The 22,817-nt window shown below is 50.9% G+C and overlaps 1 protein-coding gene across 2 annotated transcripts in view; it reads right to left on the bottom strand.

Moving 5' to 3' along the window:
• Nucleotides 1-8,907: 8,907 nt before the first annotated feature.
• The window catches only part of LOC102455013 (E3 ubiquitin-protein ligase RNF185-like), a 30,334-nt gene continuing 16,424 nt past the window's right edge, over nucleotides 8,908-22,817 (bottom strand). For both annotated transcript variants that reach the window (XM_006111724.5, XM_006111725.5), the window contains exons 5-7: nucleotides 21,451-21,505; nucleotides 11,415-11,532; nucleotides 8,908-11,103 (exon numbers count right to left, since the gene is read on the bottom strand). In XM_006111724.5, the coding sequence (XP_006111786.2) occupies nucleotides 11,006-11,103; nucleotides 11,415-11,532; nucleotides 21,451-21,505 (271 nt within the window). In that variant the 3' untranslated portion in view covers nucleotides 8,908-11,005. The remainder of the gene's footprint in view (nucleotides 11,104-11,414; nucleotides 11,533-21,450; nucleotides 21,506-22,817) is intronic.

Below are 22,817 nucleotides of genomic sequence, written 5' to 3'. Positions count from 1 at the left end.
GCGAGGAGGTCTGCCCCCAAGGACCTGGTCGCTGCAAGCAGCTTCCAGGTCTGGAGGAGGTCCTGGTAGAAGGTCGGCAGCCCGGAGAGGTCTCGCGGAAGACCTCTCAAATAAAGGAGCTGCCGGTCATATCGGAGCCCTTGGAAGCAGCGAAAGAAAGCGTGCGCAAGCGTGCTCCACTCCAGACTACCTGCATCATATAGGAGCCTCTGCAGGGCCCGGAGGCGGAGGACACGAATCCATGTGTGCAAACATGTCAGGCCCTGTCCTCCCTCCTCCAGGGGGAGATGGAGAACCCCTGCAGAGACCCAATACAGTCCTGGCCAGAAGAACCGCAGCATGAGCTGCTGGATACGGGCCAGGAAACCTGGTGCCAGGACCAGGGTGTTGAGCCGGTGCCAGAGCATGGACAGGACTAATTGGTTAAGCACCAGTGCCCTCCCACGCAGGGAAAGGCACTGTAGCAGTCCTGTCCATCTCCATAACCACTCAGCCACCCTGGACTCTAAACCCTGCCAGTTCTCCGGTGGAGAGGGATGCGTGGCAGAGAGAAAAACGCTGAGATAGAGCAGTGGACCCGCGCTCCACTTGACAGCCTGAAGCGTGAGTGGAAGCAGGGCCAGATTAAGACTTTTAGAGGCCCTAAGCACTGAAAAGATTATGGTGCCCCCCGCATATGTAATTCAAAATAAAACAATACTATACCGTAAAATAAAATTGGATTTTTCGAAATGACACAAAACTGACATGTCTTCTGAAATTAAAATAGCTTTTCTAGATTTTCTGATTGCAAAATTCTGGATACGTTCATCGAAGCTGACTTGACGAAGCACATCCGCTTCCATACACAATAGGGAAAGTGAATCAAGTCTGTCCTGACACATTGTTGTTCTCTGAGGGTATGTCTACACTACCCCCTAGTTCGAACTAGGGGGGGTAATGTAGTCATACGGAGTTGCAAATGAAGCCCAGGATTTGAATTTCCCAGGCTTCATTTGCATAAAGACAGCCTGCGCCATTTTTAAATGCCGGCTAGGTCGGACCCCGTGCCGCGCGGCTACACGCAGCACGGACTAGCTAGTTCCACGAGGCGTACAGCTAGTTCAGATAGGAAGCCTAATCCGAACTAGCTAGTCCGTGCCGTGTGTAGCTGTGCGGCACAGGGTCCGACCTAGCCGGCATTTAAAAATGGCGCCGGCCGGCTTTCTGCAAATGAAGCCCGGGAAATTCAAATCCCGGGCTTCATTTGCAACTCCGTATGACTACATTACCCCCCCTAGTTCGAACTAGGGGGTAGTGTAGACATACCCTGAGGGTTTTATATTCTTTTCAGCTGAGAAAAAGAGCGTTCTGCGGAGTTCTGACTTTTCCCACGATGACAACTTCGATGCTTTTTTTGAAATATCAATTTTTTTCAAAAAAAATCTCATTTTTTTTAGTGCCCCTGCTTTGCTGGTGCCCTAAGCATGTGCTTAGTCTGCTTATTGGATAATCCAGCCCTGAGTGGGAGGAAGCCAGCCTGCCATCCGGCACCTACCACTGGGCCAGAGATCTTGACCCGGTTGACCCGGGTGGAGGAGGCCACTGAGTAGACAGTTTGGCAGGCCTCCACCCACGCCAGGTCGCCTGGGTCCTGGACCACGAGTAGCACGTTGGTGGCGTACGCCGACAGGACTAGCCTCATATCCGGCTCACAGAGCACCAACCCCGTCAACCTCTTGTGAAGGAGACGGAGGATGGGCTCTATGGCCAGAGCATACAGCTGGCCTGACAGCGGACAGCCTTGACGTACTCCCCGGTGCAGTCAGGGTCCAGTTGAGCTTGACCAAGCACTCTGCGGAGGCGTAGAGCACCTGGAGAAACCCCACAAAGTGGGGCTTGAAGCCGAAGGGCCGCAGGGTGCCTAGGAGGTACCCGTGGTGCATCCGGTCGAACGCCTTCTCCTGATCCAAGGACAGGAGGGCAAACGACAGACCGTCCCTACACCTAAGCTCTAAGGGTATGTCTAGACTACATGCCTCTGGCGACAGAGGCATGTAGATTAGGCTACCTGGCATAGGGAAATGAAGTGGCGATTTAAATAATCGGCACTTCATTTAAATTTAACTGGTTGCCGCGTTGTGCCGATCAGCTGTTTGTCGGCTCAGCGCGCTAGTCTGGACGTTCCACGGTCGATATCAAAGGCATTTGTCGACCTTCCCGGTAAACCTCATCCCACGAGGCATACCGGGGAGGACGACAAATGCCTTTGATGTCGACCGCGGAGCGTCCAGACTAGCGCGCTGAGCCGACAAACAGCTGATCGGCACAACGCGGCAACCAGTTAAATTTAAATGAAGCGGTGATTATTTAAATCGCGGCTTCATTTGGGTATGTCTAGTAAACTAATCTACATGGCTCTGACAACAGAGCCATGAAGTCTAGACATACCCTAAGAGATCCCGGACCAGAAAAAGGTTGTTGAAGATGGTTCGGCCTGGGACAGTGTAGGTCTGGTCTGGATGGACCACATCCGCCAGCACAGACTTCAGCCTTAGGGAGATGGCTTTGGCAACGATTTTATAGTCCGTGCTGAGGAGCGAGACGGGACGCCAATTCCTCAGATCGCGGACGTCCCCCTTCTTGGGCAGCAAGGCGAGCACAGCTTGCCTGCACAATAAAGGGAAGACCCTGCTCTCCAAGGATTCAGCCCAGATGCTAGCAAGGTCCGGGCCGAGGACGTCCCAGAACACGCGGTAGAACTCCACGGTCAGCCCGTCCATGCCCAAGGATTTATTGGTGGGCATGAGACAGGGCTTCCAAGAACTCGGCCAGAGAAAGAGAGGCAGCTCTAGCCGGCCCCAGTTGCCCACGCTGACCATTGGGAGTTCATTCCAGAGAACCCTGCGGGCGTCAGCGTCAGTCGGATTCAGGGAGAAAAGAGGTGTAGAAGGCACGAGCCCTCTCGCGTATCTCCACCGGATCCATGAGGGGGGTGCCATCCCTTGCCAGAAGGCAGACGATGTGCTTTTTTGCCCCCCTTTTTCTCCACGGTGTAGAAGAAGCAGGAGCCTCAATCTGTCTCCCGAAGGAGATGGATGAGAGCACGAATAAAGGCACCCCGGGCCCGAAGGGCCTCAAGGGCCCAGAGTTCCTCCCACTTTTCCCGGTATGCTCCGCAGAGGGATGGATCTCCGGGGCCAGTGGCAAGCCGCCTCTCTAGCGCTAAGACCTCCCATTCCAACTGCTCTATCACCGCAACCCTCTGCCGGCTGGCCCCCCGGGTGTAGTTGCAGCAGAAGAGCCGCGTGTGCACCTTCCCCACATCCCACCACTGCCGTGTCGAGGGAAAGGCGCACCGCCACCCGCGTCAGGCCAGACAGAACTCCTGGAAGGACGCTACAAAGCCCACATCCTCCAGCAGGCTGTTTTTGAAATGCCAGTAGGCTGGCCCCAGCCTTTCCGAGGAAAGAGAGGCCGTCACGGCCACCAAATGGTGGTCCTAGAATGGGGCCGGTGGAATGCTGAAGGAGTGGGCCTGGAAGAGATGACGACGAGAAAGATAAAATGCGGTCCAACCGGGAGTGGAAAGACCAATGATCCACCACCTGGACGTAGGTAAACACCGTGTCCACTACCCAAGTGGAGGTCTCGCCAGACATCCACCAAGGAGTGATGATCTATTATCTCCCTGAGGACGTCCGCGGCGGCTGGGCACTGCTCGGTCCCCGTACAGTCCCACTCCTCAAGGGTGCAGTTGAAGTCCCCACCCAGGACTAGGCACTCGCAAGGATCCAGAGAGCCGAGGAAGGCAGACGTCCGCTGATAGAAGCGGAGCCTCTCTGGGATGGACGTCGGGGCGTAGATGCTAATGAGATTTAATGTCAGCCCCTCCATCCAAACCCAGAGATGCAGCAGGTGACCCTGCACAACCTTGGCGGTCCCCAGCACCTCGGGCTGCAGGTTCCAGGAGTAGGGGGAGGAAGAGGTGGGGGATTAGGGAAAAGACAAGGATGGGGGGGAGCAGAAAGAGGGGTGGGAAGTTCAATTGGGAGAGGGGTTGAACAGGGAGCAGGAGTGGGGCAGGGGTTAGGAGTGAGAGCGGGCAAGAAGCCTCAGTGGAGGAGGCACCGGGATGCGGTGCCCCCTCACGGGGCAGGGAATCGGTGACTTGAACTATCACCATGAGTAGAATGAAGAGCTCCATCTGTGACCAAGGGCAGTGAGGAACTGAATTGGAGGGGGCAGGCCCTCTCCCCTGCCCACCAGCCCCTTCTTCCCTCCTCTCCCTCCCCCACACCAGCACCCCTTCTCTCCCCCAGCCCCTCCTCCCTCCTTTCCCTCCACAAATACAAGGTGGAGGTGGCAGGCACTGAGGGGCTAGGGTGTGATTGTTGCTCGGCCTGGCCCTCACACTGCAGTATGTGCATGTGGATGCACGTGTGGCGCCAGTCTGCGCCACGCAGCCCCAAGAGGCAGCCCCTGAACACCCCTGGGCTCCTGCTCACAGGCTCTGGGGAGGCCAGACACACTTCTGACCCCCGGGGGGTGGAGGGCCTCCCACCATGAGTCACTGTTGGAAGGAAGCTGGGGACAAAGGCACATGCCCACCTGCCCACACACAGGCTGTCTCTAGACTGCATCCCTTTTCCGTAAAAGGGATGCAAATTAGACACATCACAATTGCAAATGAAGCGGGGATTTAAATCTTCCCCGCTTCATTTGCATAAACATGGCTGCCGCTTTTTTCCGGCTCAGGGCTTTGCTGGCAAAAAGTGCCAGTCTAGATGGGGATCTTTCGGAAAATAAAGCCTTTTCCGGAAGATCCCTTATTCCTCTTAAAATCAGGGAGGGAGCACGTGTCTGTTCTCTGGGACATGCAGCAGATGCTGGCCCAGAAGGTCTGGGACAACACAGAATGACAGGCCCAGATGTGGACCAAGCTGCTGCAGCAGGGCTGCAACATATGTGCCACCATCCGGGAGATGATGGCCTACCTGGCACCATTCCCAGTCCCTGCTCAAGACCCCCCCCCATGCCTGACCCCGCTCCAGCCCCCACTCCTGCCTATGCCCCTGTTCTCCCCCCCCCCCCCCCCAAGGTCCCCGGACACAAGGTGGAACAAGCACCCAAACCACACCCCCATCTCAGCCCTAGCTCTGAGCCTCTCCTTCCCCCTCTAAGGTTCTCATGATCCCCTCCCCTCCTCCCCATATCCAGGTTCTTATGCCCCCTGCCCATTTCTGTGGTTTTTTATTTTGGATAAAATAAAAAAAAAAGTGTTATTTTTTTGAAAACTAAACATTTGCTTTTATAGGGTCTGCAAGGAAGGAGAGGTTGTTGTGGGAAAGGCAGAGAGGGACAAGGCACAGGCCCCTAGTAGGGAGGCTCTGGGGAGAGTTACTGAGGTCCTTCTGAGAAATTCTCCCTCAGTGCCTCCTAGATGCACACCCCCACCTGATAGGCCTGGCGAATGGCAGCTGTGTACAGCTGCTCGAAAGCCCTTCCCTGCCCACCAGCCTCTGCCCCCCACCCCAGAAGGAAGGCCTCCCCCTTCCTCTCCACAATTTTGAGGAGAACACAACAGGCTGAAACCACCTGGGGGGACGTCGTACACATCGAGGCCGGTCAGAAGGCACTTGAACTGTACCTTCAAGCCTGCAAAGGTGCATTTGGCCTGTATGTGAGCCCTGCCCAGGCAGGCATTGAAGCGGTCCCTGCTTGGGTCCAGGTGGCTGGTGTATGGCTTCATCATCCATGGCATGAGGGGGTAGGATGCGTCCCCCACGATGCACAGTGGCATCTCAACGTCCCCAACCATGATGTTGCGCTGGGGGAATAAAGTGCCAGACTCCAGCTTCTGGTACTGGCTGGAGTCGCAGAATAAATGGGCGTCGTGCGCCTTCCCCGACCAGCTGACGAAAATGTCCAAAAACTGTCCGCAGTGGTCGACCAGGGCTTGCAGGACCATTGAAAAATTGCCCTTTTGGTTGATATACTGGACGGCCCAGTGGTCCAGGGCATGGATGGGGATGTAGGTTCCATCTATAGCACTCCCCACAGTTGGGGAAGCCCAGGGTGGCAAATCCAGCCACGATAGGGTCCAGGTCTCCCAGGCGGATGACCCTGCACAGTAGGACGGTGTTTACGGCCCTCACCACCTGCAGAAGGAGACAAAGGCACAACACAGAGAATCAAAGGGGGTGCCTCAGCCTCCCCCCCCAACACCCCAGGAGCCACCCTCTATGAGGGCCACCCCCCACACACACACAGGGCTGTGTGAGAGCAGGACTGCAGAACCCCCCATGGACGGGACTTCCCCCACCCCCAACCTGCCCTTTCCAGTACTCCCCCTCCAGGGACTACAGCCCGACAGTGCCTTACCTCCATGAGGAGGGCCCTGACAGTCGACTTTCCCATGCCAAACTGGTTGCCCACAGACCAGTAACCACTGGGCACTGTGAGCTTCCAGACGGCGATGGCGGGTCGCATCTGGGTGTCCCGTCGGAGGGCAGGGGCGAGCCAGGCACACAGCTCCATGAATATCTCTGTAGCCAGACAGGAATACCCCCCCCCCCCGTAACATCCATCTTTGCTTGCCTGGAGCACACAGGGCACACAGAGCAGTAAAGTCAGCATAGTCTTTGATGCCCTGACAGAAGGCCCAGATATGCTGGCTGCTGTGACCCTGGATGGCTGTAAACAGAGATACACTAATTGCTGACCAAGAGGCTGCCAAGGAGTGCCCTTGACTGAAACCCATATTGATACGAACACACACCCATCCGCGGGGGAAGGAATCTCCCCCCCAGTAAAAAAATGTCCAGTACTCACAATTAAGTTCTCTCTTGCAAGTGTAAATTAAGTTGAAACTCCCTTGTAAGAACTGGTGTCACAAGACGGACCAACACAATTTGGCATCTTAGAAAAGAAAGAGGATACGGGCCCCTATGGGTATAAAGATGGGTCCAGCAGCACACTCACTCTGAGTGTCAATCTAGCATCTATCTATCAACACCTAGCATCGGTTAGGTGTTTGACCTCCCGAGGTTCCACGAGGACACCCACCTCGTATTCGTCTTTCCTAGGAATTGAGAGACCGGCCCTGGCCTGATACACTGGAGTCGAGAGGCACAGAAGGGGGTAAAAATTGTACCTGGATGTGTGCTTTGTCGTAAGTGTACACATAGACTTAGAGCTCTTTAAAGATGAAGCTGTCACTTGGTACCATTATTTCTATTTTCTATCTTTATTTTCTTTGTAACCATTTTTAAGATCTGTATTTGCTAGCAGTTAAGAAATAGAGCACTAGCCATTGTAACCATATGATTTATAAGCTTCCTTAATAAACCTGTAACTGTTTAAGCTTTAACCTGACTCCTTCAGTTGCTGTAACAGAACCAAGCACAATTTAAAAGAACTTCAGCCGGTCTTAAGGGACAGGTATAGGGAAAGCTTGGGCGTTTGGATTGTGTCACTTCCAGGGGACAGATCCATGGGGTATCTCTCAGCCTTCCCTAGGCTGCCCGCTGCGAAGGGATCATGTATCCTAGCAGTCAAAGTCTGAGATGTAATAAGCTCTCCCTGTAAATTCTGGGGCGTCTGTTGGCCTGTTGGCTGCCCACCATGAAGGGACCTGGCCCTAGCAGTCAAAGACATGGACGTTAAACTTCTCGGGGCACCCGTCAGCTTCCCTAGGCTGCCCGCTGCGATGGGACACGCACTGCCCTGACCATCGGCTGACAGTCTCCTTCCTCATTCGGAAGTCGTGGAGCCACTGCTGGTTGCCCCACTGCTCCAGCCAGTCAGAACTGGTGTCCAGCCTCCAAAAGTGTCTCTCCACCGTGGGGTGTGGTTGCAAGGGCATGGCTCCTGCACACAGGCAGAGGGTCTCAAAGATGAGCTCAGAGTCGAGCTCATGCAGGATCATGAAAGCAGCCTGCAGAAACTGCAGCATGGCAGTGTGGGGCCTTTGCATGCCTAGAGGCAGCTCTGGCTCCATGGCAAGGAGTGCTGCGGTGTCCAAAAATAGGGCAACCAAAGCGCACAGTGGAAATGCTTTGTTGTCCCTCAGAGAGGTAGGCAATCAAGAGAAACGGCTGTACGGGGGGTCCCTTTAAGCTCACATCTCAGGCAGCAGCACCTGGAAGCAACTGCTGACCTAATTCCCTGCCTCAACTGGTTCCGAATGGCCTTAAATGCGAGATAGCATCCAATGAGTGTGGACGCTATCTTTTGAAATAGCACATTGCTATTTTGTTGCGCTTTTTGTGTGTAGACGCTCTCTGTTGAAATAAGCTTTTGCGGAAGATCTCTTTCAGAAAAAGCTTATTCCAAAAGAAGCCTGCAGTGTAGACGTACTCTTAAGCATTTATTTCCTGACAATCCAAGAAAGGAAGTCCTATCATTGCAGCCACTTCAGCGTGCACCTCTTCAGCTTCTAAAGAGCAGCCAGCAAAATTAAACTTAAAATGTTACATTTTAAAACAAAAATTTGACTGGTTTAATACCTCTTTTGTTCCCATTACAGCTGAATTTCTCAGTCATCTTGAAAGGATAAAAGCAGTTTCTCAGAATAACAGTAGAAGGGAAGGGAGTAAAATCCCTTTTACATTAGCAGGTACACATCCCTTTTTACCAGCAGGTAGAGCTGCCTCTCAGTAAATCATCAAGGCAGTGAAAGTTTCGTAATGTGGCTAGTTGATGATAAAAATGCACTTAATTTCCAAAATATGCATTACAGATGTCAATTAGAAGGGACAAAGTTTCTGAAGTGTCTGCACTGTTCAAGCAGCATGAGATACTATACTCAGTGGATGACTCAGCCACATCTTGCATCACTGCAGACAGCTTTTCAAAATCCTGCTTGCTGAGGAGAGACTTTTGGGGCAGGGAAACAAAAAACTCCTACCTGCTTTCTGCTGCCCCCCCCCCCCCCCCCCCCGAATCATGCTACAGGTAGATGAACAGTTTGTGTCTAGGCAAGTAAGTTTCATTGCTACTGCTCATATTTGTTGTTCCCAGGCACTTCATACTTGTAGGGGAGAAAAAGCCTAGCTCCTGAAGCAAGTCAAGGAGTGTCTATATTTTGATTTCTTGTGTCAAGTATCATGATTTGTTGAGCAGGAAGTTACAAAATTCCTTTCTACAGAAAGGAAGTCTCAGACTATTAATGATCTGAGTCAAAGAAACAGTATCAAAATAAAAAACAAGAGAATCCTTTTTAAAGTGTCCAGTTAGAAAGAAGTCAAACAAACAGAGGTAAACAGTCCCTCATTTCAGGTACTGAGGATCCAGAAGATCACTCAGGGTGCATCTACACAACACCCTAAACTCAAAATAAGATATACAATTTGCCCATCTTATTTTGACTATTTCAAAATAGCTTATTTTGAAATATGGCACGTCTACGCAGTATCAAATTTCAAAAGAACGCGCTATTTTGAGCCATCCCTTAACCCTCGTGCAACGAGGTTTACCAGGATGGTGAAATAGTGCGCACGTTATTTATTTCAAAATAACAGACGGCTTGTGTAGATGCGGGGTAGTTATTTCGGGTTACCACCAGTATCCCGAAATAGCCGTGCAGTGTAAACATACCCTCAGAAACACTTTTTAAAGCTTTATACCCAACAGAATTTTGCTTTGAGTTGTGAGCACACGTGTATTTGTAACCTCCTGTCCTTTAAATTAATATCTTTGGCAAAACTGCAGCAGCTCATGCACTACAGCCATTCCTTATAGGCTGGAAGCAGTTGTGCACTACCACATAGACAGTGCTCTTACATTATTCCCTACAGTGGCACCTGCTAGGAAAGGTTAGATTTCATTTTTTTTTTGGCCAAAATAAATGCCTTTTTGGAAAATTAATCTCAAAACTTAAGAAATCTCCATTGTAGTGCCTCCCTGCAAACAAGATTCTCAGATCTGTAAAATGATTTTATTCAGAGTACAGGCCATCCTCTCTATAAGTCCAAGATACGTTCTAAAAAAAAACTTGGACTTGTAGCAAAACTTAAAGTGGGGAATTTCTCCCCCCCCCCACGGCTGACTTCCATTTGCGCAAATTGTTTTTTTTTTGTGCAACTTAAGAGTGGGGAACGGGAGGACTTCTAACACATCAGTTCCTACAAGTGTCAATGACTTTAGTGCGGAACGGATGTATACCGGGGTGACTTGTAGTGGGGACACACTGTACACAATAGTCCCGGGAGTCTCAGTTTTGGGTCAATGATTGCAGTTACAGCAATAAAATTGTGAAGGTACTATCCATGAGTAAAGCCAAAGAAAACAACACTGCTTTGTTACTGAGGAACAGCACTGCATACGGCTAGAGAGGTACTCTGCTGTCCAACAACTCTAGCCAACCCCACAAGGAGAGAATTTTGAAGTGTCTAGCTCCAGAAAATTGAGACTATTTTACGATTTTAGGCTGAAGTTTCTTAACCCACCCTGTTACAGCCATTCAAGTGCTATGGACTTTTCACAACTCTAAGTAACAGCACATATAGAACACTGGTCTCCAATGCAGATTCCATTTTTGGAGAGGTGCTCTACCCAAGAAGTCTCATTAGTGTTGCAGGATATTTCCTGTCAAGAACTGGACTTTATATCATGGATACTACTCAAGTGATGCTGATTAACAATGCAGTAGGTTCCTTTCCTCACCCACCCACACTCCTTCAGTACCTGTGCCTTCCACATAAACCCATTCTAGCTGATTTGCACAGGATTTCAAAAGCAACGCTCCCTTTGAGTGTGAAGCTCAAAGCTAGGTCCATGGTTGTATCTGGAGACCAGCGGTAGGAGACATGGCTGAGGTAAGACATACTTGTTAACAGTTATTTAATTCCGAGGTTCTGGTGCAATACGAGATATTCCTAAACGTGTTGTGGCACCAATGATTCCCAGAACCTGTGATTAGCTATGGAACCAGACACCAAGAGTTGAAAGTGGGATGGGGGAGCAGTTTTTAAACTCATTCAGACACCCTGATAACCATGAATATACAGGGTACAGAGCGGAGTTATGCAATCAACAGCCAGAACATGATCACCAGAGCCACAAAAAGGAAGAGCCGGGATAGGAACTGCTCATCCACATATTGGGGAGTCCCTGGAACAGCTGAAAAACAGGAAGTACAACAGTTCAGTTCTTTCCTCTTCAAGACATAGTACATTCACAAGAAAATGTATGGGGTTTTTTTATATAAAAGACACAGCAAAAAATGTTTCCCTTTGTTCACCCTTAAATGATTAGATCTATAGTGTGCCAACAGCATGCCCAAAATGTTGTTTCCCTATATGCTATTTCACCATGTACTTTGGCATACAGACAAGTTAATGATTAACAGGTTCTCTGCTTGAAAGTTACAAGTGAACCTATATGAAATTAATTCTTCTAGGGATTTTCCCAGTAGATAAGATGCCTAATACCTGGTGGAGGTCGCCCATCATTTATGTTGAATGCTGTGGCAAATATACCAAAGGGAAATGCCCCAATTCCAAATGACATTTGGAAGCCACCATCTCCAAACCCAAAGCCTTGGAATCCCTGCAGAAAAGATAAAACATGGAGGCGAAACACTGTCATTTAAACTGTAAGCCAGAGTAAAAGTCAAATATTCCCTATCACTGAGCTTCTTTAGGAAAAGTGAGGACCACACTGACAGCTTTCAGTTTGTGCCTGTATGGTCCCACACCTCACTACAGCTCATGTTTGAGGGTTACAGATTACCAAATGCTAAATGTTTTCGTAAGTCTCTCACCAGATGTCTGAGAGCATATAATAATTTATATCATTGGACATCATTTACTCTTTTTTAAAAAAACCTTCATTTATGAGTCAATATTTGCTATCCATTAATTTACAACAAAAGCAACATGAAAAATTACATTGCTCCTTCTGATACATGTAAAGTGCTATGACAGGCACTTGAAAATTTTGTTCCTATTGAACCACAGGAAGCTTTATGGAGGAGGAGGAAGAGTTCTTGCCCCAAGGAGCCTACAATATAGACCCGTGATCACCAACCAGTAGATCGTGATCTACCGGTCGATCGCAGGGGCTCTATGAGTCGATCTTTAGCTCCTTCTGGGCTGAGCACGGTGCAGCTGGGCTGGAGCAAAGAGGAGTGGCCGCCCAGTCAGCTGGCCGTGGTTTCCTGCCCAGGTGCACCACGCTCCATGTGAGCTGAAGCAGAGGGGAAGCCACCTGGTCAGCTGGCCACGGTGTTCAGCAGAGGCTGTGCTGTGCTGTGCTTCAGCTGACCGGGCAGCTTCTCCTCTGCTCCAGCCCAGGTGAAGCATGGTGCACCTGGGCTGGAAACCATGGCCAGCTGACTGGGCAGCCACTCCTCTTTGCTCCAGCCCAGCTGCACCAAGCTCAGCCCTGGGAGGCTGCGCCTCACTCCAGCTGGGCTGGAGCAAAGAGGAAGGGCTTCCAGATCAGCAGGAGCACGGCACAGCCTCCCCGGGCTGAGCCCAGGGCAGCTGGGCTGGAGCAGAGAGGAGGGCTGCCTGGCCAGCTGGTCATGGTGTTCAGCCCAAGTGCACCCTTCTCTGCAGGAGGGGGGAGTTGGCCCCAGAGGCGGCACCCGCTGGGGCTTCCCTGCTCCACGGGGGAGGCGGGTGCAGGGGACTCCCTGCTCCCACTGGCACCATGCCCCCTGCTGCAGAACCCTGCCTCCTGATGCCACCCCAGAATCCTGTCCGTTGCCCCCACTGCCACCCTGTCCCCTGCCCCAGCACCCACTAATACCCTTCCCCAGTACCACGTCTCCTGCTCCCACCAGCACAGTTGGGGCCACATTAGTGAGGCTTGTGGGGGGTTTGGAAGAGTTTTTATTTTGCATCTCCCTTGTGTGGCCCCAACTGACTTTTCTTGGGTCAGTGACCTCTGACTCAGAACAGGTTCCCTGCCCTTCTCAGAAATAAAGACAATGCAGAAACTTTTTGTGTTTGACATAGTCTTTTATTTAAAAATGAAGCCTGGCCAACAAACCCCCAATTGGGGCCAAGCCCCCATCTGGCCACAGCATCATAACACTCCTGTGCTCCCCCTTCCCCCAGACCTTCGATCTGAGCCTATCATACACTGGAACCCCCTGACCTGAGCCCCTCACATACCCCAACCCAAATTCCTGCACCTTCATATCCACAAGCCTGTGGCTTGCTTAGAACCCTAACTCTCCATCTGACCCCAACACTGCCCGGCCTGGAGCCCCCTCCCCAAGCCAGCATCCCCTTCTCCACCTCCTCCTGCATCCAGATTTCCTCCCAGAGCTTGCACCTCTCACCCCTTCCCACACCCAAATCCCTCAGTCCCACCCCAGAGCCCACACCTCCTGTCTCAACCCAGTGAGGCTATGGCTAGACTGCAGGAGTTTTTCAGGATTCCGGAGAGATCCCAGAAAAACTCTTCTGCATCCAGGGATGCATTTGTTCTTCCACTTCTTTTAGTGGAAGAGCAAACATGATCTTTCGATCACCCCTATATTCCTTGATCCCTGCCAAAACAAGGGGTTTTTCTGACATTTGGTCTAGTCTAGAAAGGCCAAATGTTGGAAAAATCTCTTCCCACAGAAGAATTGGGAAAAAAAGTGGTAGTGTAGAGTGTTGTTGTTGTTCGTCCATCGTATTCGAAGAGGACCTTGACATCTAACGGGTTGTGGACTGTCCACGGTGTGTCCGCAAATGGCTGATAAGGCCGATACGGGCACGGAATGTTCTGCCACATGTCGGGCAGACATGTGTGGGCACCACTGTTGCAGCTTTTGCAACTCTGGCTTTACAGAGTGCTCGCTTCTCTTGTGCTATGGTTGTCCTTCTGGCTTCAGATGTTTGACAGCCTTGGTAGATCAGCGTGTGCCATGTCGATCGGTCTTGTGCCAGGGTCTCCCAGGAGGTGGTGTCAATATCCAGGGACTTGAGAGAGGCTTTAAGCGTATCTTTGTATTGCTTCTTTTGTCCCCCGTGCGATCGCTTCCCTTGAAACAGCTCACCATAGAAGAGCTGTTTAGGGATGCGATGATCTGGCATCCTTGCAACATGGCCTGCCCAGCGTGTCTGAGCTTTCATCAGCAGGGTGTAAACTGACGGCAGACCTGCTCTAGAAAGGACTTCTGTGTCTGGCACCTTATCCTGCCACCGGATCCTCAGAAGTCTGCGGAGGCAAATCGTGTGGAAGTGGTTCAGTTGCCTAGCGTGCCTCCTGTATACAGTCCAAGTCTCACTGGCATACATCAGGGTAGTTAACACTACTGCTCGATAGACTTTAAGCTTTGTAGCAAGGCTTATTCCACGGTGGTCCCACACTTTGGTCAGCAGTCTGCCGAATGCAGAGCTTGCCTTGGCGACTCTGCAGTTGACCTCGATGTCAATTGTCACTGAGCGGGAGAGGGTGCTGCCAAGATATGTAAATTGGTCCACTGCTTGCAGCTTTTGTCCCTTCACTGTGATGGTGGGCACTTGATGTTGAGCTTTCGGAGCTGGCTGGTGCATCACTTCGGTTTTCTGTGTGTTGATGAGAAGGCCGAAGTTGTCGCATGCTGCTGCAAATTTGTCCATGCTGGCTTGCATTTCCTGCTCTGATCCAGCATTCAGGGCGCAGTCATCAGCAAAAAGGAGATCTCGTAACACAGTCTCCTTTATCTTGGTGACAGCCTGGAGTCTTCGCAGGTTAAACAGTTTCCCATCGGTCCTGTATCTCAGTCTGATTCCCAGGGAACTGTTCTGAAAGGCGTCTGACAGCATGGCTGAAAACATTATGCTGAACAGGGTCGGTGCCAGCACACACCCTTGCTTGACGCCGTTTGTGACGGGAAAGGCCTCTGAAGCTTCTCCATCATCCAAAACACGAGCCGTCATGCCATTGTGGAACTGACGTACCATCAAGATGAATCTGTCAGGGCACCCAAACTTCGACATGATGCGCCACAGACCTTCGCGACTGACAGTGTCAAAAGCCTTGGTGAGATCCACGAAGGTGGTGTACAGTTCACGATTCTGCTCTTGACACTTCTCTTGAAGCTGTCGGGCTGCAAAGATCATATCCACCGTGCCACGCTCTTTGCGGAAGCCGCACTGTGTCTCGGGTAATAAACCCTGTTCCAGGTGGTTAATCAGACGATTCAGCAACACTCGTGCAAGGATCTTACCTGCGATGGAAAGCAGTGATATTCCTCTATGATTATCGCAAACTTGTCGATTTCCTTTCCTCTTGTAGAGGTGTACGATAGACGCGTCTTTCAGTTCCTGAGGAATAGATCCTTGATTCCAGAAGGACTGGAACAGCTGAGTGAGTTTGTTGACAAGCACTGCACCACCACCCTTATAGACTTCCGCTGGAATCGCATCAGATCCTGGGGCCTTGCCACTGGACAGCTGGCTGATGGCCTGTAAGGTTTCAGTCTCTGATGGGGAGACATCCAGGCTGTGGTTGATATCCACCTGGGGCATTCTATCAATCGCCTCGTTATTGATGGAAGATGGGCGGTTCAGTACGGATTGGAAGTGCTCAGCCCAACGCTGTAAAATCAGAGCCTTCTCAGTAATGAGTTGCACCATCTGAGTCCAGTAGAGGGGAACTCCCTGAGGGCTGAGGGCCATACAAGGATCTAAGGGCTTCGTAGAACCGTTTGGCATCGTTTCTATCAGAAAACTTCTGGATTTCATCTGCTTTGGCACTCAACCAGGAGTCCTGCATCTTACGAAGCTTGTTCTGTACGATCCTGCGAATGTTGTTGAAGGCATTTTTCTTAGCTGTTGACGATGGGTCATTCTGGTGAGCACGGTGAAGGCGATGCTTTTCAGCAAGTATGGCCTTGATCTCTTCATCGTTTTCATCAAACCAGTCCTGCTGTTTCCTGTGTGAGGGTCCAAGAACCTTTAGTGCAGAAGAGTGCACAATATCCCGGAAGCGTTCCCAGTCCTTCTCAGCATTTTCCTCTAATTGCAGCTCTAAAAGTTGGTTGCCAAGATCTTCTGCTAGTAAAGTTGCTGTGTTGGGGTTCCTCAGTCTACTGACATTGATCTTTTTCATCACAGCTTTGTTTCCCTGCGGACGTCTCTTTGGCTTGATGTGAAAGCTTAATTTGGAGATGATAAGTCTGTGGTCAGTCCAACAGTCAGCACTCGGCATGGCCTTGGTCACCCTTACATCCTGTCTGTCTTTCCTCCGCACAATGACATAATCAATGAGATGCCAGTGCTTAGAGCGTGGGTGCATCCAGGACGTCTTTTTGCGAGTGGGCAGGCGGAAGATGGTATTGGTGATGATCAAATCATGAGCCGCACATGTCTTCAGTAATAGTAGGCCATTGCTGTTACATTTACCGATTCCATTTTTTCCAATGACGCCATCCCAGGCAGTGTGATCAGATCCTACTCTCGCGTTGAAATCGCCAAGTAGAATCAGCCTGTCAGTGCGCTTCACGGATGAGAGTAGGGCATCGAGATCTTCATAAAACTTGTCCTTTACTTCATCCAGATTCGTCATTGTGGGCGCGTAAGCGCTGATCAGTGTGGCTTGCTTTCCTCTCGGTAGTGGAAGATGCAGTGTCATGAGTCGGTCATTCACGCCCTTGGGAAGACTGGCAAGTTTGCGGACAAGATGATTCTTAACCGCAAAGCCAACTCCAGATTCACGACGTTCGTCACTGCTGCGTCCACGCCAGAAGAATGTGTAACCACCTCCTGTTTCCATGAGCTGACCTTCATTTGCTAGACGAGTTTCACACAGTGCCGCAATATCGATGTTAAATCTTGTGAGCTCTCTGGCGACCAGGGCTGTTCTTCTTTCTGGTCGGTCTGCTGAAGGGTTGTCCTGAAGCGTGCGTACGTTCCATGTGCCAATAGTGAGTGGTGTCACCTTGCATTTTGTTCGAAATTTTATTGTTCGACCGCATGAGATGGGATCCCCTCCAGCCGCGGTAAGCTGGCCAGGGTTCTATGAAGCAAACAATGTTTAGGGCACCTTTTCTAGCCCCTTCCTCTTACTACGGAGGTGAGCAGTGCAATCCTAAAGAGGGCTGCTCAGTCACTCAGGTAGACGCCGAATCCAGCTGTTGCTTCCACCAGCAAGAAGACGACCATTAGACCTGAGCCGCCTGTGTGCAGGTCCGCGGCTACAGCTCCCAGTGTATCCACACCTGCTGCTTCGTCGCTCGCCCGTCGCCACAGGACTTAGGAGATGTCAAGACTTGCGCGTGAATTGGATTAAAGTGAGGGAGAGGTGCGCATAGTCAGCCTCACTCTCTCTTCCCAGATTCCATCTTGCTCCAATGGCAGGACTAATGTCAAGACGGTTGGAGATGGGCTGGGCGCAGTGGTTGACCAGGGCATCTTTCATGTCTTGCCGTGCTCTTAGCGTACCACATCGCTTGCAGAAACCACCTTCATGACCGTTGGTCCTATTCTAGTAGGTCTCATCCGCTCGATCCGCCGGAGTCTGTCTTCACATGCTCGGGATAGACAAGTCCCTATCTCACCGAAGGTCGATGACCCGACGGCTACTCTCAACCTGGTTTAGCCAGCCTGTTGAAGCTGTTGCCCGGGGTGTGGCCGCTGCACATGCTACAGCTACTAGGAGCCACAGGTGAGAGTTGAGTGACAAGTGGGGACCAAAGATAGACAAGCTGCCCTAAAAGGACACGACATGCCTGTACATCAGAGGTGCTACCCCTCCCTGAACACCCCATACACCCCAGTGTAGAGTGTATAAGGGCTGGGGATAGCAAGTGATGGAGAGGAGGAGAATAGAGAGGGCAGGGCTTCAAGGAAGGGGTGGGGTCTTGGGGGGACGGGTGGGGCAGTAGATCTTGGCTTGTTCTGTCATTTAAAAAGTGATCTTGAGTGTAAAAAGGTTGGAGACCACTGATATAGGCTACATACAACGTGATTCAGAGAGACAAGACATCAGAGGAGGCAGTGGCAGAGGAGTAAGAGCTGCTTTATGATACACACTAAGTGGTGATGTGTCTACACTACATGGCTCCGTCAATGGAGCCATGTAGATGAGCTTTGTAGACATAGCAAAATGAAGCGGCAATTTAAATAATCGCTGCTTCATTTACATCAAAATGGCTGCCACGCTGTGCCGATCAGCTGTTTGGCGGCACAGTGCGGTAGTCTGGACGCTCGGTGGTCGACATCAAAAGCCTTTGTTGACCGCCCCGTTATGCCTCATGGGATGAGGTTTACCAGAGTAGTCGACAAAGGCTTTTGATGTCGACTGCTGAGCGTCCAGACTGCCCCTCTGTGCCGCCAAACAGCTGATTGGCACAGTGCGACAGCCATTTTGATGTAAATGAAACGGCGATTATTTAAATCACCACTTCATTTTCCTATGTCTACAAAGCTCATCTACATGGCTCTGTTGATGGAGCCATGTAGCGTAGACACACCCTAACTGTATAGGGTCCAAAGCAAAAAACTTCAGCCAAGCAGAAAGATGAAATTCCTGAATCAAGGAACATCAAAATCCTAAAAATGGGTGTAAATGTTAAAGAAACAGTTAGTATGAAACAATGATACTGTAAGGAATAGCTGTGGGAGAGCAATTAGTTACCCTAGTCTTAGGCTCCACCAGTCCACAGCCGATAACCTTGTTTAATCGCAGAACTATACTAATGGTATCAGTTCTGTAGAATACCCTAGTTTCTAACCATTCCGCTTTCAGAGTATACATAACTGATCCTATTGACATAATTGTTAGCCCTAAAGTTTCAGGACTGAACCCTTGATTTGATTTGTAAAATTTCTAACTCCTGCTTATGTTGCCAGTTGTCTTGTCATCAACACCCCTTACAAAAGGGGCCAGATGCAATGGCAATTCCCGCAGTTGGAGAAACTGGAGAAGCAGCACCACTGCTGCAATGTCTTTAGGCCAGGGTCCTCTGATTAATGGCAGCACCTACTAAGAGGTTCAACCAAGAAGGTAACTCCCCAAGGAGAGAGAGTTACTGAGCTCCCATTTATTCAATGCGGAGATGTTCCTCTGTCATACCCAGCAGGGCTGTTTGTTTGAAGCAATGAGATAGAGGAGTGCTCTCTGGGGACTTGAAGCAGAATTACATGGCAATAGGCAAGTGTTTCATCAGGCTATGCTCACTTCCCACCATGCTAGGTAACTGTTCTATACAGATAAATAGTAGGCTATATATGGGCAACAGTTATATTCACTGTACAGGTTGTACCTCGCTTAACTGGGACTCCCTGGTCTGGCAACAACCACAGATGTTCCTGGACCACAGAGCCCAGGAACAGGGAGGTTTGATGACAGGGAAGAAGCGCCATAGGAGGCGCTGGCGACTCAGCGGGGAGCCCCAGTGTGTGAGGGGGGAGAACAGGTGACACAGCTGGGAGTTCTGGCCCCAGCAGCTGTTGCGGAGCTGCATCCCCGGTGCTCCAGCCTTGGCAGCAGCAGGGTGGACAGCATCTAGAGAGCCCCAGGGGGCTGGGGCAGCAGCAGGGGCAGTCTAGGTAAGGAGAGCAGGGACCTCCCCAGTCCAGCAAATTCCCTCGTTCAGGACCAGTAAGGGTATGTCTACACTACCCCGCTAGTGCGAACTAGCGGGGTAATGTATGCATACCGAACGTGCAAATGAAGCCCGGGATTTGAATTTCCCGGGCTTTATTTGCATAAGCCGGCCGGCGCCATTTTTAAATGCCGGCTTGTTCGAACCCCGTGCCGCGCGGCTACACGCGGCACGGGCTAGATAGTTCGAACTAGCAAGCCATTCCGCACTATCTGTACTCCTCGTGGAACGTGGAACGAGGCGTACAGATAGTTCGGACTAGCAAGCCATTCCGCACTATCTAGCCCGTGCTGCGTGTAGCCGCGCGGCACGGGGTTCGAACAAGCCGGCATTTAAAAACGGCACCAGCCGGCTTATGCTAATGAAGCCCGGGAAATTCAAATCCCGGGCTTCATTAGCAAGTTCGGTATGCATACATTACCCCGCTAGTTCGCACTAGCGGGGTAGTGTAGACATACCCTAAGGTCCTGAGGGTGCTGGACCAGCGAGGTCAACCTGTATTTACACACCTGGGTTACTGCTTGCCTACACATACCCCCACATGGTAAAATAATGTTGTGCAGCAAAGTGGGTATCAGCATACAGCAGCAGTCCCCAAACTTGAGGATCAAGCTTCCCCTTGCCCATCTCAGAGCCAGGTATAGGACTGCAGCTCCGAGGGGGAGGGGTGTGTGTGAGGCTGCAGCTGGGGGTGGTTCTAGGTCTGGGTGGTTCTAGGTCTGGGAACAGGGCCATAGCCCACAGCTATGAGGTGGGGAGTGGGGTTGGAGCCACAGCCGGGCTGTGGGGGAGGCTAGTGGCTGGGCGCGGGGCCAAGTGCAGCTCAACTCTCAGCCTTGCTCCAAGCCTTGGCTGGTGTGGGGCTGTCAGTGGAACTGTGCATAGGCTGGGAATGGGGGCTGGGTGGCACTCCCTCCCTCCCCCCCCATGGAAGCTGACCTGGATCTCACTGAGCCCCCCCAGATGTTTCCTCCATGACCCTTAGGGGTGCATGCCCCACACTTTGGGGACCTCTGGCATACAGTGACCCAAGCATTCACAGTGTACATTTTAAGGATGTTAAAGAATAGTCAACTATCCTATATCCAATAAGCATTTGCGTAGTCAGTCATCTAGTCGATTCCCCCCGCCCCTTGCTGCCTCTATCAGATAGAGGCAGCAAAAAGTGGGGTAAGAGGGGGTATTTCAAAGGGGCAGCAATGCTGTCCCTTTGAAATGCCGAGGCGGCGTTTCAAAGCAGCAGCACCTCCTGGAGCCTGGGGTCAGCTGGGGACTCCCCAGCTGATCCTGGGTGCCGCAGAAATGCCACACAGAGCCCAGGATCATCTGGGGAGTCCCCCACTGACCCCGGGCTCCAGGAGGGTGCTGCCACTTTGAAATGCACAAGAGCCCTCGCTGGGGACTCTTGTACATTTCAAAGCTGGCACCCACGTGCAGCCCAGAGTCAGCGGGACTTCCCACTGGCCCCGGGCTGCACGCCATGTTCTGCATTCCTCCTTTGAAATGTACAAGAGCCCCAGCAGGGGCTCTTGTACATTTCAAAGGAGGAATGCGAAAGTGCCTATTGAGTAGTCGATGGAATTTCCATCGACTACTCAACTAGTAAATTAACCGCAATTTAATATCCTTAGTACATTTCCAAGACAGCTCCCATTTGACAAAAAGGAGAGATGTCCAGGGCCACTTTTCAAACCACTGCCTAGACAGCATTTTCTGATTATGAAAGTGAACATCCCCAGCAACACCATATTGTACACTTTAATTGTATGGTTTGATTAAAGTTAGTTCATGCTATAGAATGCTGAAGAACAGGTATCCACAACACAAGGTACCAAGAGACTGACAATAGACAACATAGAAGGATCTCTACAGTTGGTCTCCCTCCTCCCCAAACCCTAATCCAATCTTTCCACCTACATTTGTGTTTCACTTACCCCCCTGTTCTCTGGTTCAGGTCTCTGTCCCTGCGGTCGTGGTGGAGTTCTCTCTCTGGAAAAAAGACAGTAGAGTTAGCATAAATATAGAGAGATACCTGGTACAGGCAGTCCCCGGGTTACATCAATCCAACTTACGTTGGATCCCTAGTTACAAACGGGGGGGGTCGCATATAGTGCAGGGTGCCTCCCCCACTGTCCAGGGAGACGCGGAACTAGCACCCCCCCCCAGCAGACCAGGGAGACGCGGAGCGGCTTTTCTCGCCGTGGAGGACGCGGGTCTGCTGGGGGGAACAAGACACCAGCCAAAAGGGGGCACCCCAGAGCGGAAAAATTAATTTCCTAGGGAACAGCAGGAGCAGCAGGCAGTGAGAGACCCATTGTGTTACAGTCCCCACCTTGGGAGCAACAGCTCTTTCCCTCTTCAGCACTAGAGCTGCAAGTATCTTAGCGTCACGTGAAATTAACAAGTCCCTTCCAGCCTGGCAGAGGTGAAGCTGAAAAATTACCCAGTGGTGTGGGTGGCAAGAATGGGGAGGAGCAGGGCAGAAGGGAAGAGGGGATAAGCCCCAACCCCACACCCTGGCTGGAGCGGAGCAGGGTAAGCCCCGAGGGGATGGGTCTGGTTGCAAAGTGGGTGAGTGGACAATGAGGACCCACCTGTGGCTAAACTCCTGTTCCCAACACAGAATTTTTCTTTACAATTAATCCTGTGGATAAATTCTCACACACACACACACACACACACACACACACACACACACCCCCCCCCCCCCCCCACAGGAAGGGATTTCCATTTTCTGCTCAGCAGAATACAACAACAGCTTTGATTGTATCAATATTTCACTGTGCTCTCCAATGACTACTGATTACACTTAATACCCATTTCACTGAACCATCTGTAGCAAATTCTATTTGAAACAGTAATATGTATTGAATAAACTTTTTTAGTTATAAAAAACAAAGATTCTGACTATTAAATGAATAACTGGGATCTTTCAGGTACCCCAAAAGGAAGATTTGGATATAGCATGAAACACTGAAACTTATGATCAATTTTTAATTAAAATATCAACCAAAAAAACCTTCATATCAAAACAGTATGGCTGGGTCTACATTGGCACCCCTTTCTGGAAAAGGGATGCTAATGTAGACTTTGGAATAGCAAAATCCGCGGGGGATTTAAATATCCCCCGCGGCATTTGCATTTACATGGCTGCCGCTTTTTTCCGGCTTGGGGATAAGCCGGAGAAAAGCGCCAGTCTAGACGTGATTCTCCGGAAAATAAGCCCTTTTCCGGAGGATCTCTTATTCCTACTTGGATCTCTTATTCCTACTTTCAAGTAGGAATAAGAGATCCTCCGGAA

This window comes from Pelodiscus sinensis, chromosome W (assembly GCF_052426305.1).
Source record: "Pelodiscus sinensis isolate ZL-2025 chromosome W, ASM5242630v1, whole genome shotgun sequence".
Taxonomy (NCBI): Eukaryota; Metazoa; Chordata; order Testudines; family Trionychidae; genus Pelodiscus; species Pelodiscus sinensis.
The sequence above is the reverse complement of the archived record's forward strand: the minus strand, read 5'-3'. Positions and strand labels throughout refer to the sequence as shown.